We start from the raw sequence: 18,675 nt of genomic DNA on the forward strand, positions 1-18,675 counted from the left end.
CTGAGACTTACAGGGTTAAAGAAGACAAGGTGTCCCTTTAACACAGGAGTGACCCTTCCTGGATTAGGGGAATGGTGCTTGTTGGCTCAGCCACCAACCCTTTGGGGAGCTGTCTGGACCACAGCCTAATCACCTCCTGGCTACTGTATCTGCCTCTGAGCCTCTGGACCTGCCCTGCTGCTCCCACCTTCCCCAACCCCCTCCTACTGATGTTGGGAGGGGCAACAGCCTGCCTCCCCTGCCCCAGTTTCTGCTGCCCTCCGTGCAATGTTGCTGGCCCCGACTCCTGCCTACCTGCCTGAGCATTGGCCTGGTTTTCCATTTCTCATGACACATTTTGTATGTGAGTGACACATTCCTCACTCCTCCCCGATTTGGAGCCTGGCTTGAACCCAACACTTAGAAAACTCTGGATGTTCTGGGACACAGTATAGGGGTCTCTGTAGCAACAACACTCTAGCTATGTTCCTGGAAGCCATAGGTCACCTGTAAGGTAGGGGCCACAGACCAAGTAACATCAGGATCACAGGAAGCTTCAGCAGTGCAGCAGGTGACCTCAAGGCAGGGCTTCTGGAGATAGTGTGCCTGCCTCTTTCAGGTGCTGGCACCAGGGGCAGTATGTACAGCACCAGCACAGTGATAGGCTCTGAGTGACCTCTCAACAAGTGCAGGTTTGTCTTCCGTTTAAAACATGCGATGGATGGAAAGGCAAGGCTGGAAATGTAATTGGATGTATGCATCTTGGCACATGGGATGAGTCCTGGAAAAACAGCAAGAGAAAATCTCCTGTTATTACCAGTTGCATTATTTTTTATACTTTCTTTTCTGTCACTTTCTCTTTATTTATTTCTCCATAAATCTCTTTCTCTTTTTCTCTTCTTATTTATTTATTTATTTATTTTTTGTGGCTCATTCATTTGTGTGTTTCCACAGGCTCTCATGGGCTGTTTGTGGCTTACAACTTGAGACTTCCTTTCCATGTCTGGCTTTAGCTGTTATGGTTCTCATTGAATTTTCTGTGGCAACAGAGAGCCCTGTCTCCTGACCTTTCCTCTGTGATTAACTTCTCCTGCTGCAGTGGTCTTAGTCATGGAGCCATTCCTGATGTTTTCCGAGTCTGTCGCCTTCCGGTAGGCCGAGGAGGCACAAAAGGGCGGGCTACCCCAGGCTTTGATGTTGACCTCTCCAGGTTTTTGTCCAGGCATTATCTTTGTAACTCTTGTGTTCATTTCTGTTGGGTCCAGTGGCTTGGGGCTGTAGAAGGCATCTCCGCCACCTGCATAGGTTACCCCAGGAAGCCACAGAGCCACATTCAGAAGGGCATTGTCCTCCTCTCCCAGTCACTGATCAGCTCAAGTGATACACGTGTCTTGCATTAGCAAACCATCTCCAGTGCCCACTGGACATTGATGCACACTGAACTCACCTCTGCTGTGGCGGGGCCCTGTGCTCTTACTGCTGAAACCACAAATGGAAACTAGGCCATCTCTGCCTTCTCTCATAATCCAGAATTGTTCCTGGTCTCCTCATGGATCCTCATCCTCTGTTGTTGCTCATAAATCGGAGAGGGCTGGGTTGGAAACCAGGAAAGACGTTAAATACTTTTTTCCCCTAAAAAGAAAAAAGCTTGCCTACCTCATGGCAGTTACCCCATACTTTCTACTTCTCACCAGCTGTGACCTTTGTCCAGTCACTTAACCTCTTTGAGCCATGGGTTCCTCTGTGAATTATGGAGACCCACCTTTCAAGATTGCTGCAGAGATGAAATTAGGTCATCTCAGGCCCTTCTGTTATGTACCTGACAACACCCTGTGCGTTTCCTTGTAGCAGTTTGCGCATGTACAACATGCTTATTTGATCTGCTGTTAACTGTGAGCTTCACATGGGGACCAGATCTGTTTTTCTCTCCTCTTGCCCCAGCCCAGCATGGTGCCTGATATTAGTGATACCTGTTGACTGACTGACTGGCCTGTGGAAAACACTTTTCCCTCCTCAGGAGCCTTTTGAAAATGCAAGCTCCTGGGTGGCTGGTTCATTTTTCTCCTGTGGACACCACGAAACACCTTACAGTCTTGTTTCCGTCTTTGGGTTGGTGGCCAGAGTGTTCAGAGCCAAACCTGTGACCACCCCAGCATGAAATGGAAACACTAACCTTGTCACAGCTTCCTTTTCTTCCCCCCTTGGCTTCTATTTCTTTTCATACTTTTGTTGCTATGTTGAAAATATTCATATAAATTGCCTTAAATCCTGCTTAGAACAGAAAAGAGTATCAGTCAATTCCAGCTAGTAAGGCAAATATAGTTTTATTCTGGCTATGAACCCACTAGCTATTTTACTTTTTTAGCTATAATTATCAAGTAACCATTTTTTGTTAACTGTAGCATAATGGTTAAGATAAGTCACTAGCAAGTAAGAGTAGTGTAAGAGACTTGGAAGTAGAAGGATTTGGGCTGGGATCACGATTAACAGCGTGACCATGGGCACGTTTTTGAGATTACCTTTTTAAGTCTGTAAAATGGCCAGGCACAGTGGCTCACGCCCATAATCCCAGTACTTTGGAAGGCCGAGGCAGGTGGATTACCTAAGGTCAGGAGTTTGAGACCAGCCTGGACAACATGGTGAAACCCTGTCTCCACTAAAAATACAAAAATCAGACAGGCATGGTAGTGCACACCTGTAATCCCAGCAACTTGAGAGACTGAAGCAGGAGAATCACTTGAACCCAGGAGACAGGTTGCAGTGGGCGAGGATTGCACCACTGCACTCCAGCCTGGGCAACAGAGCAAGACTCTGTCTCAAAAAAAAAAAAAAAAAGCTATAAAATGGATGATATAAATTGGATCATTTGAGGATTAAATGAGATAAGGTGGCTAGAGCCTCCCATGCAGCCCTTGAAATGTGGTGTGTGCTCAGTAAATAGCAGCTCGACTGTTTGTATCATTCCTGCTCTGCACGTGGCACCATGGGAGGCTCTGGGAAACAGGATTCTGTGCTTCTGTGACTGACAATCTAGAATCACCCCTCAAATCAGCACGTGCTTTATGCCAAATGAGTAACTCAGACAAAAGCCCCTACCAAGAGAAGTGTTAGCCACCACTGGGCAATCTGAGAGGCAGGCAGCAGGGCTTCAGTAGGACTTGGAGGAATAGCGAAGCTGAGGCCTGTAGGGCCACTGTGTGACTGAGATGAGCTCAGAGGCACTTTTGGGACCAGAAGCCTCCTGTGGTGGAAAAGGTAGCAGGAGAGGAGGATCTCAGACAGAATGTGGAAGCTCCTAGGTCTTGTCACAGCTGCAGGCTGGAGCAGGTTAGAGAAAACCACCTAACCTTCTTCCTCTGCAGGCTGTGGGAATGCTGATCTCCAGGAAATAAGAAGCTTGCTTTATCCCTGTATCATGGACTTGGGTTCTAGTCCCAGTTCTGCCACTTACTAGCTGTGTGATGTCAGAGGAATGATTTAGCTTCTCCAATCTTAGTTTTTCCATCTGTGAAATGGTATTTCCTATAGTACCTACCTTATGCTGCTATGGTGAGAATATAATGAGAAAATGCCTTAGCCTAGTGCTGGCTCTTGGCAAATTTGCAGTCAGTGGTGGCTGCTCTTACTGGCTTCGTGTCCTACACTGGCCGTTACATTAGCCTGAAGAGCAGCTGTCTCATCGCTCTCAGTAAGTCCGAAACTGTGATCATTCGCATTCTCCAGCAAGATATGTTCTCTGGTGTCCATTCTTGTTCTTTTCCCCACTCTCTTGTCCTTTAACCTGTCTAACAAAGCCAGGCTCATTATTTCGAGCAGAATTTAAAACCACAAGACAATCTGTGTTTACACGTTTGTGTCTTTTACAAAAAAAGAAAGAAAAGCTCACATAAGACCTCCTTCAGAGTTTTCCTTTCTGACTGTGACTTTCCTTTGCCTGATCAGGGTATTTGGTTAATAAGGTGGTGGGCCTTTGAGAGGTAAGGTGGCACTGTGATGTGTATATTGTAACGTGAATACCTATGTGTTTATATGAAAAACAGAAAAACAGTGGTCTTTCCAAATCCCTGGGCTGCCCTAAGCTGTGTTCTTTCATGGTGGCAGAGGTGTTGCTCACCTGGAGGTGAAGGGACCTCCTGCCTCTCCCTTCGTTTCCTCTCCCCTCCCACTTTGTCTTGGGAAGCTGTTTTTGTTGTTGTTGTTGTTGTTGTTTATTAGTCAGTGTTCCTTTATTTCACTGGACTCATTTCCAATTAGTAGCTGTTCACCTCAGGGGAACATGATTAAGAGAGCTCTGGTTATCTGGGGGAGAGGAATTAAATTGTGGAAGTGCAGTAATAATGAACGAGGACTACAGGATCGCTTAATAAGTCTGCAGTTTCCGTATGCTTGCTTCTTCTTTACTGGGAATGAGCTCATGCCGTCGGACTTACCTGTCAGAGAAGTGCTCGGCATCACAGGCCTGGAACCAAGAGGACTGATGAATAGCCCTTTTGGTACCCCAGCGCTCTTTTCCTTTCAACTTAAATACTGAGTATGTGCTGTGTGACATCATGCACAGAGGTTGGCCTCTCTGTTCAGCAGCCCTGCGTCTGAAGTACGGCTTCACCGCTGACTAGCTGTGCGATCTTGGCAAATTACTTTTGTCTTTCTGAGCCTGTTTCCTAACCTGAAAATATGGATGATAGCACCACTTTGCAGAGTTCCCTTGAGCATTATGTCTGTAATGCATAAAAGTGACTGAATTATAGTGGTTCAATAAAAGTTCCTTTTCCTCTTTAAGAGGATTCAAACTAAAGATATCTTCCAGGTAAAGGTTATTCTATTGTGTCTGCCTCAACACCAGCAACAGAGCCCTTTTCCTTTTCAGGGTAGAAGGAAAAGAGAGTCACTTTTACTCTCCCGTAACTGATGAAACTGATGAAATCAGATAGTGCAGCAATTCCCAGAGAACAAAAGCTTCGTACAGATACACCCCATTCTGCTATTCCAAGATATACAGTAGCATCCTTACAATCACTGTCAGCCATACGGCAGTTGTGACATGGTTGTCATGACCCGCCTATGCGTAAGTTTGGTTATAACTGTTAATATTATCACCGCTTTAATTTAATTATGTGCATTGTTGGTTCTACACATGTTGTTTAATTGCCGTTTAAAATGTCTTCACAATTGCACTAGGATTCAACACTGAAAGGTAAAGTCACTGTGAATGCTGAAGGGCGCCGGAGCAGAGAAGCAGAGTATATACATTTGCTATTACTGAAGTGTAGATATTTCCATTCAAATTTTCTAGAACAGCAACAAATAAGGACCTAAACAGGAAGATCACTTCTAGATGGATTTTGGTTTGGTTTTGTAACTGAGATACCCTTGGAAAAACATGGACGTTGATGCCTCTGGATCAGAAAAGGATTCAGATGAGTTGGATTCTGAACATGAAGAAGTTTTTTTAAAAAATAACTTAAGGCCGGGCGCGGTGGCTCACGCCTGTAATCCCAGCACTTTGGGAGGCCGGGGTGGGCGGATCATGAGGTCAGGAGATCGAGACCATCCTGGCTAACACAGTGAAACCCCATCTCTACTAAAAATACAAAAAATTAGCCAGGCGTGGTGGCGGGCGCCTGTAGTCCCAGCTACTCGGGAGGCTGAGGCAGGAGAATGGTGTAAACCCGGGAGGTGGAGCTTTCAGTGAGCCGAAATCGCGCCGCTGCACTCCAGCCTGGGTGATAGAGCAAGACAACGTCTCAAAAAAAAAAAAAAAAAAAAAAAAAAAAAAAAAAAAAGCTTACCCAGTTTATTTTGCTATGTTTTATTTTTAATGTATGCTCAAGAGTGATAAGAGGTTTTTAAAAATGTGTCCAAGTGATCAGAAAGTCATGAACCATTGTTTTCTTGATAGTTTTTCCATTATTGGTGGTACATTAGAAAGGAAAGGCAGCCTCCTGAAGAAAGTGATAAGCAACCCTCCTGAACTCAGTGGAGTATCCAGGAGACAGGAGTGTGTTTGGCAGTCAGAAATCCATGTGTAGAGATGACTTGTGCCTGTCAAGCACCTCCCATTCCTCATGGCATCTTGACCATTCTTACCAGCAGTTTACCGGGTATCCTGGAGTGGGTGTCCTACAGAACCAGGGCTGGAACAAGAAACCATTCTGTGGGTAGTAAGAGAGTGGGTCCAATGGTGCCAGCCATGCCAGGGGCTCAGAGAGAACCCTACCATGTGCTGCACCTGTGCCAGGTACCTCGGAGGTTGTCTCTAATCTCTGCAACAGTCCTGAAAGATTTCCACTAGGCCAGGTACTGCCTTTTTGGAAAACGCTCTGCTAGGATATAACAAACAATAAGAAACAGCCCTGTCCTTTAATTTTTAGTAATTTGTGTCTAGGAATTCATGCAACATGAAGGTGTTCATTTTTATCACAGTGATACTTATGATAGTGAAAAGTTAGAAGCAACTTAATGTCTACTCTAGGGATAGCATTCAATAAATTATGGTACATCCATATTTGGTGGAATATTATGCAGTCTTTAATAATCACAAAATTATAGAACAATCTGGGAAATGTTCATGTAGCCAATGAGAAAATAATACAATGTATGCCTTTTATGATTTCGAAGATATAAACCTGTTTAATGTGAGCCAGTATTAGAAAGGAATGCAAAAGAAAAAGTAATTGTGTTAGGATAATATAATCATGGGTAGGTGTTTTTCTCCCCAAACATTTCTTTTAAAAATAAAAAGACGAAGAAGAGGTTTCCAAGAAACTGAGTCAGTAGCTACAATAATTATTGAGAATAGAAATTGTTTTCAGACTGTACCTAGAATTACCCAATTGGATAAGTACCACATTGAGATGTTCAGGAAATTCTGGGTTTCTTTTTCTTCCCTCTCCCTGTCACCACTTGGAATTCATAATTATCTATTTGCAGAGCAAACATGCAGTAGATTCAGGGAAATATCTGAGGCTTTGTACGTAAATGATGACAGTGTAAAAGGTATTTGTCCAAATTTACATTCATACAAAACATGGAGCTGCTATGATTTCAGAATAAATGTGTTTTAAATATTTTCTAAATACAGAGCTGTTGCAGTTCTAACAATACTTGGCTAAGAAAACTACATTTCTACGATAGGCCATAATTACTCTTTGGAAAATTATTGGGCTTTTAAAAATGCCTATCTGAAGATACTTGAAGAATGAGTTCCATTTTGCCCTTTCTTGCATCTTCAGTCTTTTCCATGACGTCCCTTTTTCCTTTCAGGGTGTGACTGATTTTTATTGTAGGACAAAAGGGCATAGCACTAAAGTCTACATACATAAGATCCTATGGTTAAGTTATACAGAGGGCTTTTGGTATACATGTTTATTTTCAGCCATTTGAATGTCTTTTTCTGTATATTCGTTTGTTGGAATTTCAGTTCTACAATTCTGGTTAAAACTCATGGTCACTGGTCAATTGCATGATTAAATGTAGGACATGGGAAAGGTGATAAGATTTAGTTAAATATTATGGATTTGCGCTTTCTCCCTTCTATGTGTTAGGCTGTGCTTCTGGTCACATTAATAAGTGGCCATTTTTCTGGAATTTGTACTCTTCCTGCTTCCTTTCATTACATTAGGCAAGGTTCCACTAGATGAGACATTTGCAGTCTTAAGACTTCCTGCCAGGGTTCAGACTTTGTATTTTTGACATTGAAGCTGTCGTGTTCCTGAAGCTACTTAATTAGAAACACATTCATTTCAGTGTACACTGGAAAAAGCTTGGACAGCAGAGCCAGGCACACTGGGAAGTTGGAGCATTTGTGTAGCTGGCAGCTAAACTAATGGTTTACCGTTTAGGGGGAAAAAAATGTCACAGGGCATTTCCTTGCCCCTAGAAGCAAAGAGAAGTTGAATGCACACAGCAGATACCTTAAAAAAGAAAAAAAAAAAGAGAAGAAGAAAAGACAACTCCACTTTCACTGCAGTTGTGTATATAGTTCTTTCTTTAGCTATTATCAAATACAAAAGTCTTCTAGAATAGTTAGCAAACTGAGCTGCTAATATTCAAGTCTATTTTACATGTTCCCAAGACATATTATATTACTGCTGAGATCTGTGGTAAGGAGGACATTTTATATTCTGGGGAAAGAGGGAAAGAAAGGATTTTTGCTTGAATTTTATTTGTTGAATGGTAATGAGGGAATCATGCCCTTTCTTATTTTTAAGTGTTTGAGCAATTTAACAATATACATGTGATGTTTAGAAACCTCCCTTGCCTATCCATTGCTTTCAGGATAAAGCCTAAACTCCATAGTATTCAGTTGGAAGCAAACCTCTCCTGTCTCATTACTTACCAATCCTTGTTTCTCCAACTTTGTCCCCAAAGAGCCATCCTTGATCATCCACCTCTACTCTACCAGCTGCCCCAGAAGAAAAGTACCTGGTCACCCCAGTCTGAGTCAGGTATCTTTTCTCTAGGTTCACAAAATACCATCTGCACATTTCATAGAATACATCCCATACTAGAGAGATAGATGGAAAAGTTGCCAGTCACACCCTTCCTCACTCTTCCTTGACCTCCTTCCCCTGACCCAAAGGAAAGCATTGCACGGGAAGTGAGCTTGGGGATTTCAGGTTCTGTATTACAAAATCAGTGTGGTACAAAGGAAGAAATGCATATTTGGGAGTCAAATCCCAAGTCTACCACTGACTTTGTTTTGTGGTGTTAGGTAAGTGATTTAACCTCTTTAGGCCTAGTCCCTTCTCTGTAAAATGGGTGTTGTATCTATGGGTATTGCAAAGTTGTTGTGTGGATTAGAATAGATGAATTTAAACTTCCTCATATAATGTCTAGCACATTTGTTATTGGTAGGTAACATAAATGATAATGTATACACACACACACGTACACACCAACCCCTGAAACCAAAGACAGGACCGGTGTATCCAAAATGCCCAGGTTTTAAACCCACTAGAGTGGAGTTCTCATGCCTTTGCTCGGTCACTGACTTAGGGAACCCGTGGCTCTGTGAATGAAGCAGTTGGCAGAGGCTTTCTGAATTATAGTGTCATGGGATGGCATGTGTGCAACTGGGGAGGAGATGCTTGTTGGCAGCTCTCCAAGTACTTTGTCCAATCAGAATGGACAGTTAGATCACATCTCTTGATGACAGAGGAAGCAGAAAATACAAAATATTCTTCTTTGAAACACATTATGCCCTTCATCCAACCTTAACTGCTTTTTCTGTTGTAATCATGGCAATAATCGTTCCCATTTGTATTAGAACTCTGCTGATCATTTAACGTATATTTTCTTTGATTCTAATAACAACATGCTGGCTGCAATCCAGGATTCCATTTTAAAGATAAGGCAACTGAGGCTGTGCAGTTGCAGAGCTGCTCTTTAGGGACTAATACCAAGGTTGATGCTCTTCCTGATACCCATGCTGTTTCCAATGCTGCCCACGTTTTGAAATTCTTCTGAAGTTTCAAGGCTTGGGAACAAAATGTCATATTAGGATTTTTGTTGTGAAAGGAAATGTAACTGTGCATACGTTTATTAAAACAGTTTTTCTCCAAATAGTGAACCATCTGTAATTTTCTGTCAGAAGCAACAGACATTAAAGCAGCTGTGTGTCTCTGTTTCTCTTCACAGTGCTCCCATGCCCTACCTCATAGGAATCCATTTAAGTTTAATGGAGGTAAGTTGGCTTCTTTCCTCCCCAGATGGCTCTACCTGGGGCTTTGTTTCGTTGTGTGGCGGTGGAGAGACCCAGTCTCGGCAGTCACAGCTCTGCATGTGGGAGCGTGCCGAAGCACCACCTCCCAGGTGCACAGAGCTGAGCGTTCAGCTTGTACGCTCTGCATTGGACTCTGTTTTCAGGGTTTTCCCACTTTGCCTAGAGACTGTGGATTTTCACGGGTTGAGGGAGAGAGAGTCAAGGAGGCAGGAGGAAAGGGTTCTTTAAGGGTTTGAATGAGGGAAGGGAAATGATTTGCTTTTCAAAATGTTTGTTCTAATCGCTATAGCAATCTTGCATTCTTCATTGTAGTAAATGTGATATAAAATGTACATAGAATCATGAAGAAGGAAATTACAATTATCCACGATACCATTATTCCAGATTGAACCATTGTTAGCATTTTACTAATCTCCTTCTTAGTCTTTATTGTCTAAATATATGTTTTGTATAAATATGCATAATTGATATGCTTTGTAATTTTATGTCTTTAATTAACATGGCTTGGGAATTTCTACATGTTTTTATCTACTCTCAGTAATAATTTTTAATTTGCCACCTATCATTCCCACTATTTGGATATACCACAACGTAACCATTTTCCTACTGTTGGACACTGAGGTTGTTTATAATTTTTCACTATTATAAATAGCATTTCAGCGAACATCTTTATGCATAAGGCTTTATCTGCATTTTGCCTCATTTCCTTAGCATAGAACCCCTAAAGTAGAAATGCTTGGTCAAAGCTATGCATCGGATGCCAGATTGCTTTCTGTATGGCTGTACCAATTAGATAGCAATTCTTTTAAAGGACTTTTCTGTGCTTTTGTAAGTGTCATTAGTTTGTAGACATGTACCCTAAGCCCTTTCCTCCTTAGGAGAGAGTTTTAATTTGTACTAGAGCAAAATGAGGCGTGGGGAGGGGGCTTGCCTGTGTTGCACAGGAGATAAGCTCTCAGAGGGAAAATCTACAGCCATGTCCGTCTGCGGTGGTGCTTTGCATGTCTTGAAGGAAGTGCTACTTCTCTTCTTCTGTTCCCTTCATTTCACGTCGACGAGGACCACCTGCTTCACTAACTGTTGCACACTGTGCTATTGTGCTTACGAAAATGAAAGAAGTTGGTTATCGAAAAACCTGTTTGTTTGACATTGAGAATCTTGATCAAAATAGACCACAGAAATCTGCTCAAATTTCTAATTTGACAGGCCGGCCATGTGGCTCCTACATTCTGTTAACAGTTCCTCCTTGTCATCACCCAGCCCTAAGCACATACAGTACACAGTTTATGGACTATCTGGGATGATGTATTTAGATCAGATTGAAGAGATTTCTTCTGTGTTTTACCTTTGTTTGTCAAGTTTGGGGGTCTATTCAAAGCTCCCGTATGAAAAACTGAAATTCAAAGTGAATACTTTCCAATGGACCGTTAGTGCCAATTGCTGTAGAGTTTGAAACACTAATATAACGACTATTTGGTCTATCAGAGTCCACAGTTCCCTCCCGCCTGCCTCTCCTCCTGCCTTCCAGACTGCTCCAGCACAGGCTTTTTCAGACTCCTTTTTATGTCCCAGCGCCTCAGCATTCTCCAAGTTTCTAGTTGTGTCTTTCTCTTCTTTTCTATGTGCCCTCTAGTCACCTTGTTTAAGGCCTTTTGCTTCAGCTACCAGGTCAATGTCAATGACTCAGCTGGGATTTTAATGCTGGTCTGCCTCTCTCTGAACTTCAGGTCCAAAGTTTAAAGTGCCAATTGGATTTCACCTGGATGTACTACAGATGTCTTCCCCAGTCTTCCCCAAACAATTTATTATCTATACACACACACACACACACACACACACACTCTCTCTCTCTCTCTCTCTCTCTCTCTCTCTCTCTCTCTGTAAGCCACTCCACTCCCCTTCCACTGTTCCAGGTTCCTGTGAATGGCACTACTGCCTTCAGTGACACCTAAGTGGGACACACTGATCATGGCTGAATGCTCTTCTTCCTCATCCTCTCTAAATACTCACAAAGCTCTAAAATGTCTCTCACCCTGTTCTTTCCTCACTGCCTTCATTGACACTTTGCTTTGCTTTCTTGGATTCTTGCAAAAGCCTTATTCATTTGATAAACAACATGAGGACCTCTTATGTTCCAAGCATTTTGCTAGGTCCTGGAGGTATGGAGATGAATATAAAGTTCAGTGCATAGTCACAACACTGCATGGGTTGCTCTTCACCCGGTCACTTGATAACCATGGGCTACATAATGCTTGGGGAGGAGCCTTCCAGCCTCCCCTACACAGTCCCTGGGTTCTGCACAGTCTCTCTGCTGCTGTCAAGCCTTCTGCCTGGTCACTGACCCATGTTAGCTCGTGCTCTTGCTGATCCCTAAACATACCCACATTCCCTCCCCTCTGCATGCATTAGCCCTGCCCTTCTCCGCCTCTTCCAAGAAGTCCTCCTGCTCTGTTTTCTTCTTTGACTTATGGTGCCTCTTGCTCTGAATAATAGCTGTTTGCTTCCTTGTCTCTCTCCATCATCCCCTGGAGGATGACTTCTTTGGGAACAAGGACTGTGCATCATTCACTGTGGTGTCCTCAGCACCTAACAGGATGCCACACAGGTGATATTCTCTGAGCAAATGCTTTGTGAAAAGAAGCGTTGAGTGAATGCTTGGAAAGCTGTAATTTGGAGCACATTTAGAAGCCCTCTAATAGGCATCACTGTTTTCAGGCAACCCAATGCCATAATTTTACTTACAGGTGTGGGAAGTGAATTTTTTACTTTTTATATAATTGTAAGTAATTTAAAATAAGGCCTTTTGTAGTAAAACATGGTAAAATATGCATACATTTTGCAGTTGAAACTTGAGACAGAGTTTTGCACTTACATGAATGGGTACAGGTCTCTTCTGCTCAGCCTTTGAAGGGCGTTAAGGGAGAAGGCTCAGGGGGTACTGGCTAAGATAGACCTTAGCCCTGCTGATTGACAGAGGCTGGGAAGGAGTTTGCTGTGCTGAACTCCTGTGTAGTCAGCACAAAAATAAAAACAAAAATGGGAGTTGCCCCACTCTTGAAACCAGCCAAGACACTTTCTGAACAAAGAAGTGTTTCCTGGGTGTGTGGGGCAGCCGTGAACTACCGAATCTTAGAATTCAGTCTCCTGACCTCCTCCCTGGAGTTTCAGCTCAGCTTCTGAGTGCCGTAGTTGTACTTTCTGATTGGGTTTATCTAGTTCCATTGTACCCTTCAGGTGAAAGGGATGCTTCCCCTGCGGTTTCCTGCAGGAACCTCCAATTCAGATCTGGGGCCAAAGGAAAGCTCTTTACGGAAGGTGCTCAGGAAGGCCCATCTCCTCTTGCTACACTAGTTTTCTTACTGGCAATTCAGCAAAAGGCTTATTTTTGACTGTCTTGTTATTTTTTCTTGAAAGCTATAGGCACCTTATTATGCCTTTGCATATGTGCCAGAATTTTTTAAACTTCAAATGAATGTGGCAGATGTTCATAAAAGTTTAGAAAAAGCTACCATAGGAAGACTTTTTAACCATTTTTATGACACTCAAATTTGTTGCACAAAAAGAAATATAAATTACAAACTTGCATTCTTATTTTTAAAAAGGTTATTTTGAGGAAATACCTAATTCTGGTTCATGCTCTTAAGGATGCCATTAAATGGTAACCTAGTCACCTTACAGAGTTCTCCTTCCTCCCAAAGTGACAAGTATATACCTGATCGCCATTCTTCTGTCTCCTTCTGCCTGTTTATAGTCTCTCTCTCATTTAAGCAATCTGAGGGTAGTGGCATGTTAGCAGAATAGCCAAGGGTATTGGCATAGACCTAGTTTCTTCTTGGAGAGAATGATCGTGTTAGCTGGCAGCTAGGAAATCCCAAAACACGGCCAGATTCCACAGTGACTGTCCTTTCATTCAAGCGATCTCAATTTAGCTCAAGAGACATTTATGCAGCCCCTCTTCTGTGCCATCTCTGGTAGCAGGTGCCAGGTCATGTGTGGTCGATGGTGCTTCTCTGTTTGATAAATGAAGACCTTCCTCCCCAAGCCTCACAAACAGTGCTTTGTGTACAGACCTCAGAGTGACATGAGGGAGGCATCCAGAAGGTGTTTTCTATCCTTGGTGGTGGGGTGGTCAGGAAGGAGAAGGGAAAGGTGACAGCAATGACAGTTCCAGACAGAGGCTCAGGTGGCTTGTAAATGAGGCTCCACCCGTACACAGGGGCAGTAAAGCAGAGCAGTTAGAATGTGCCACCCCTACTTCCTGCTTACTTGATCGTGGGCAAGGTGCTTCACCTCTGAGTCTCTGTTTTCTCACCTGTACACTGAGGATAACGGCTGTGTCTCCCTTATGGGAGAAAAGGGAGGAGCCAGTGAGATAATGCCTATCAGATGCCCAGCACAGTACCTGCACATAAAGAGCTCAACAAAGGTCAGCAGTCCTTGCTGGGTTTACTTCTTTGGAGGCCTTCAAGCCGTTTCCATTGTTAAACTGATGGCTTTGAAACTGTGTTTTGGGAGTTCTTGGGTTCCCAGGATCATCATCCTCATATCCTAGGGAAAGACAGTTTCAACACAATTGGTTTGTTCCTGCCTTGTTTCCTCCTGGTCTGCAATGCAGAGGCACAGTACCAGGCTTGGGAATGACACTTCTGTAGAATTTGACAAATGCACTTTCAAACCCCTGCCTGACCACTTCCCTGCTGTGCTAACTCCAGCCATGATACTTCATCTTTCTATATCTTACTTTCTTCCTAAGAGCTGAGTCCTGTATATGGACAGCATATACCAGTGTCTGGCATGTGGTGGGGACACAATATACATTCCTTTCTACAACAGAGTTCTGAGAGCTTTCTGTGTACTGGGCACCATGTTTATACTAGGAGCTCTGTATAGAAATGGTGAATGTGATGTAATCTCCACCTTCACAGGGTTGTGTCTGGACCAGATGCAGAACATTTTAAAGTAATTGTAGTGAATTTGGGATGCTGTAGGTTCTGGGAGGAGAGAGGCTGACCCTAGCCTTGAGAATAATGCTTCTCAGAGGAAGAGAATGCGCACACTGAAACCTAGCAGATAAATGTAAGAATTAGGTAAACCAGGGAACAGAGAGCAGCATCTGCAAAGACTTAGGTGTAGGCAAAGGGGGCTTTCCAGGAGGTATGAGTTAGTTCAGCCTCTGATAGGAGCATGAGCTGAGGTAGGCAGGCCAGGCCCAGCCCATCCAGGGCCTTGGAGGCTGCAGTAAAGAGTTTGAACTTTATAGGGCAATGGAGAGCCATTGAAGGGTGTAAATAGAGGAGGGACATGGTCAGGCCTTCTCCTTCTGGGCCATTAGAAGCACAGTCCTTCCATATAAAATGCTTGGAAACCACTTAACCATGTTAATAAAGTAAATTGATATTTGCAAAGATCAAGGTAATTCTTAAGGAAATTGCACATCAAAAACATGTACATAAAATTCAGATGGGTCAGTGTCCCAAACCTGAGCTTCTACATGGTTTCTTTGCTACCAAGCTGTGACAGATGTGTTTGTAGTGATGACTTTCTTCAAAGTATTAGCACCACTTTTACTAGATTGTGTCGTTTCTTCTCTGTTTTCAAGTACATTTTATGAATTAGCTATTCTTTCTACACCTCAGTTTAAGGGTATGAATGTATTTTATATACTATGTGGTAGTTCAAGGCAGTAGGAGCAGGGGGAGTGAGACCCAGGGACCAATTGGCAGGCCCCCAGCTGCTTCTCCCCTCCAATGCAATTTCAAGAGGCGAGTGATGGGTGCATGGGGAACTCCTAGCATTCTGCTCCTTTCACCATCTTTTATCTAGGAAGGCTTAGCCATGGGTCCCTAGAAGCCTGGTTTTGTAAATATACAAGTGCTTAAAACAGCACTGAGCCGCCCGTTGGAGGACAGCATCCAGGTGCCAAATCAAAGCTCATCTTGGTCTCTGGGATCCAGAGGCCACATTTGTCTGTGTCTACAACGAAGTTCCCAATTTAACTATGGAGCTTTTACACAAAATAATAGGATTCATTTATTTACAGGCAAGGGGAAAGTAATGGGGTTTTTTTCCTTTGCATTTCAAAGAACTGGAATTTCTGTCAATTGAGTTGGCACTATTTTAACTAGTTTTTTCTTTTCATTTTTCCCCTGGCATAGAAAGTCTTTCATGCTTTGTTCCTTTCTCTTTTTTTGATATTTATTTTTAAACAGAGTAAAGGAGAGTGTTTCTTGTTTACCATTGTACTATTTTGCTTCTTTGTAGGACTCCACATGTAGACAGAAGTAAGATGTAGTTCACATTTGTTAATGCTGCAATTGATGCAAAATTCTGAGCCACAGTTACATCCAGGTATAAATGGTGACTTGTATATGTGTCCTCACAAGAATAGAGATGTTCCATGTGACATTTGTTAGTGCCAAGTGATCATATTCTTGCTTTATTGAAAAACAGCCTGGGCAACACAGTGAGACCTCATCTCTACATAAAATTAAAAAAAAAAAAAAAAAAAAAAAAAAAAGCCAGGTGTGGTGACACGCAGCTGTAGTTCCAGCTACTCAGAAGGCTAAGGCAGGAGGATCACTCAAGCCAAGCCCAGGAGTTCAAGGCTGCAGTGAGCCATAATTGTGCCACTGCGCTCCAGCCTGGGTGACAAAGACCCTGTCTCAAAATAAAATGAAATAAAAAGTGATATTTGCATGAAAAATTTCACCTGATAGTTTCGTTCATAGGCTCATGGCAAGAAAGAGAAAGGGTTGGAGGAGACTTTAACATCTTTTGAGTACTTGCCAACCACTGTGCTGAGGACTTGACCTGTTTTAATGTTTGAGCATTCCTCAGACATTCTCTGCAAAGTAGGAGATATCCACACTTGCAGATGGGGAAGCTGAGGCTCTGAGAGGTAAAATACAGTTGGCCCTCTGCATCCACAGGTTCCATGTCCACAGATTCAACCAACCACAGATCAAAAATATTTGGAAAAAAAAAAAAAGGAAAGAATATAAATTAAAAAGCCAATACAGTATTGGCTATTTTTGTATAATATTTGTATAATTGTTGTATCATAGTTGTTATATACAGTACCACAACTATTTAACATTTACATTGTATTAGGTATTATAAGTAATCTAGAGACAATTTAAAGCATACAGAAGTATGTGCATTGGTTATATGCAAACATTATACCCTTAGGTATCAGAGACTTGAGCATCTGCAGATGTTGGTATTCACAAGGGCCCTGGAACCAATCCCCCTCAGATATTGAGGGACAACTGTAATTTGTACCCAGGCCTTCAGCTGTAAGGGGTTTATCAGCCCCCAGAGCCTCTGATCTGTGTACCCTCCCATCAGGTCATGTGGATTATGCCTGTGCCACCCCAGTCCTGGGCAGAGTCCCCACCTGTCCTGGGCTTTTCCTTCTCAGTGCTGGGCACTGGGGATTGTGTTGAGGAGGGGAAAGGAGGGCTTGCAGCTGGTGGCCCCATATTCCTCCAGAGACAAGCTCTGAGTATACTTTGACTGGAACCTGGTTACTTGGCCTCGTCAAGTCTCCACTCTCTTATCTGTAAAATTAAATTGATATTATCCATATCAAAGACTTGTGAGAATTAACTGATGTAGTTTATTCAGTTAGATCAAATGTGAAGGGCTTTTTAAAAATACTATGCCAAACATTCATCTTCCTAGTTACTAGTATAAAAATAAGAGGCAAAGTTTAAATCAGTGAAACCCTGGATGAAGATTGTTGTATTTTGTAAGGAAAAAGGTAATTGAACAGTGGCTTGGCCCTGGAATTTCCTTAGCATGCTCTGTGTTCTCATGTACAGTCATCACTTACGAGTCTCGTACCATTCAGAAGGTTCCTACTGCAAACGCAGCAGGCTCTGCTCACCTTAGGCCTCGAGGAAGGCCCTGGATTGAACAGATGGATTTCCCTTAGAAGCTGTCTCCTCTTCACAGTAAGCATTTGCTTTTAAAATGAGTATGAATCTCAAATGCCACTTATCCTAATGGTGGAATTAGTTAATATAAAACAATTTTAAAAGCTCTAGTAGTAATTTATGTATTCAAAGGGAACAAGTACTTCTGGCTGAGTTAAGTATCTCTTGTAGTCAGTACATTTTCAGTCTAACTTGTCATGATGAAACATTCTCATGTCAGATGGAATAGTCCTCTGTTACAGATGAGAAAAACTCAGTAATGATGAGAATCCCAGTAGAAGAGGCGAAACCATCATTGATACTTTCATTTTCGTATTTTCCTATCATCATTTATGTCATTATATATAGCTTGCATTTAGCAATGTTAAAACTGACTTCAGAGAAAACTTAAAGTTTATAAATTGTTACCAAGAGAAGCTTGAATGAGTCAAATTCCTGCCAGATTGAGGTAAGGAGCAGCGGACAGTGAGCAGGGGGCTGTGTAACAGAGAGTTCTTGGGCACCGGACTCATACAGACCTGAGTTCATATTCTGGTCTCACCACTACTAGGTCACTTTAAACAAGCACTTTTATGTATTTATTTATTTTTATTTTTGTGATGGAGTCTTGCTTTGTTGCCCAGGCTGGGGTGCAGTGGCGCCATCTCAGCTCACTGCATCCCCCACCTCCTGGGTTCAAGCAATTCTCCTGCCTCAGCGTCCCGAGTAGCTGGGACTACAGGCGTGTGCCACCACACCCGGCCTAAACAGACTCCTTTGTTTAAATCAGAAATCTGTTTCTCAGAGGAAAAGGGTATGGTTACTACATCACACAGTTTGACCACGTTGCACAAAACTGCTCTTTTGCTATCCTCTTAAGAGATTCCTGTTGGAAACAACTATACATAATAATCTTGACCATTGAATGAGGGTCTACTAATGTACATGCCACTTTAGCCATGTAATTTCTCATTGCCACCACTTTGAGAGAGGTGCCTCTGTTTTGCAGATGGGTATGTGAAGGTGCCTCTTTGAGCCCCAGACTCCTCACTGGTA

At 42.7% G+C, this 18,675-nt stretch overlaps 1 protein-coding gene across 23 annotated transcripts in view; it reads left to right on the forward strand.

The window, feature by feature from the left end:
- Positions 1–18,675, forward strand: part of DENND1A (DENN domain containing 1A) — a 544,513-nt gene that overhangs the window by 309,481 nt on the left and 216,357 nt on the right. For all 23 annotated transcript variants that reach the window (XM_077968018.1, XM_015116876.3, XM_077968015.1 and 20 more), the window contains one exon: positions 9,619–9,664. In XM_077968018.1, coding sequence (XP_077824144.1) covers positions 9,619–9,664 — 46 coding nt within the window. The remainder of the gene's footprint in view (positions 1–9,618; positions 9,665–18,675) is intronic.

Source organism: Macaca mulatta, chromosome 15 (assembly GCF_049350105.2).
Source record: "Macaca mulatta isolate MMU2019108-1 chromosome 15, T2T-MMU8v2.0, whole genome shotgun sequence".
Lineage (NCBI taxonomy): Eukaryota > Metazoa > Chordata > Mammalia > Primates > Cercopithecidae > Macaca > Macaca mulatta.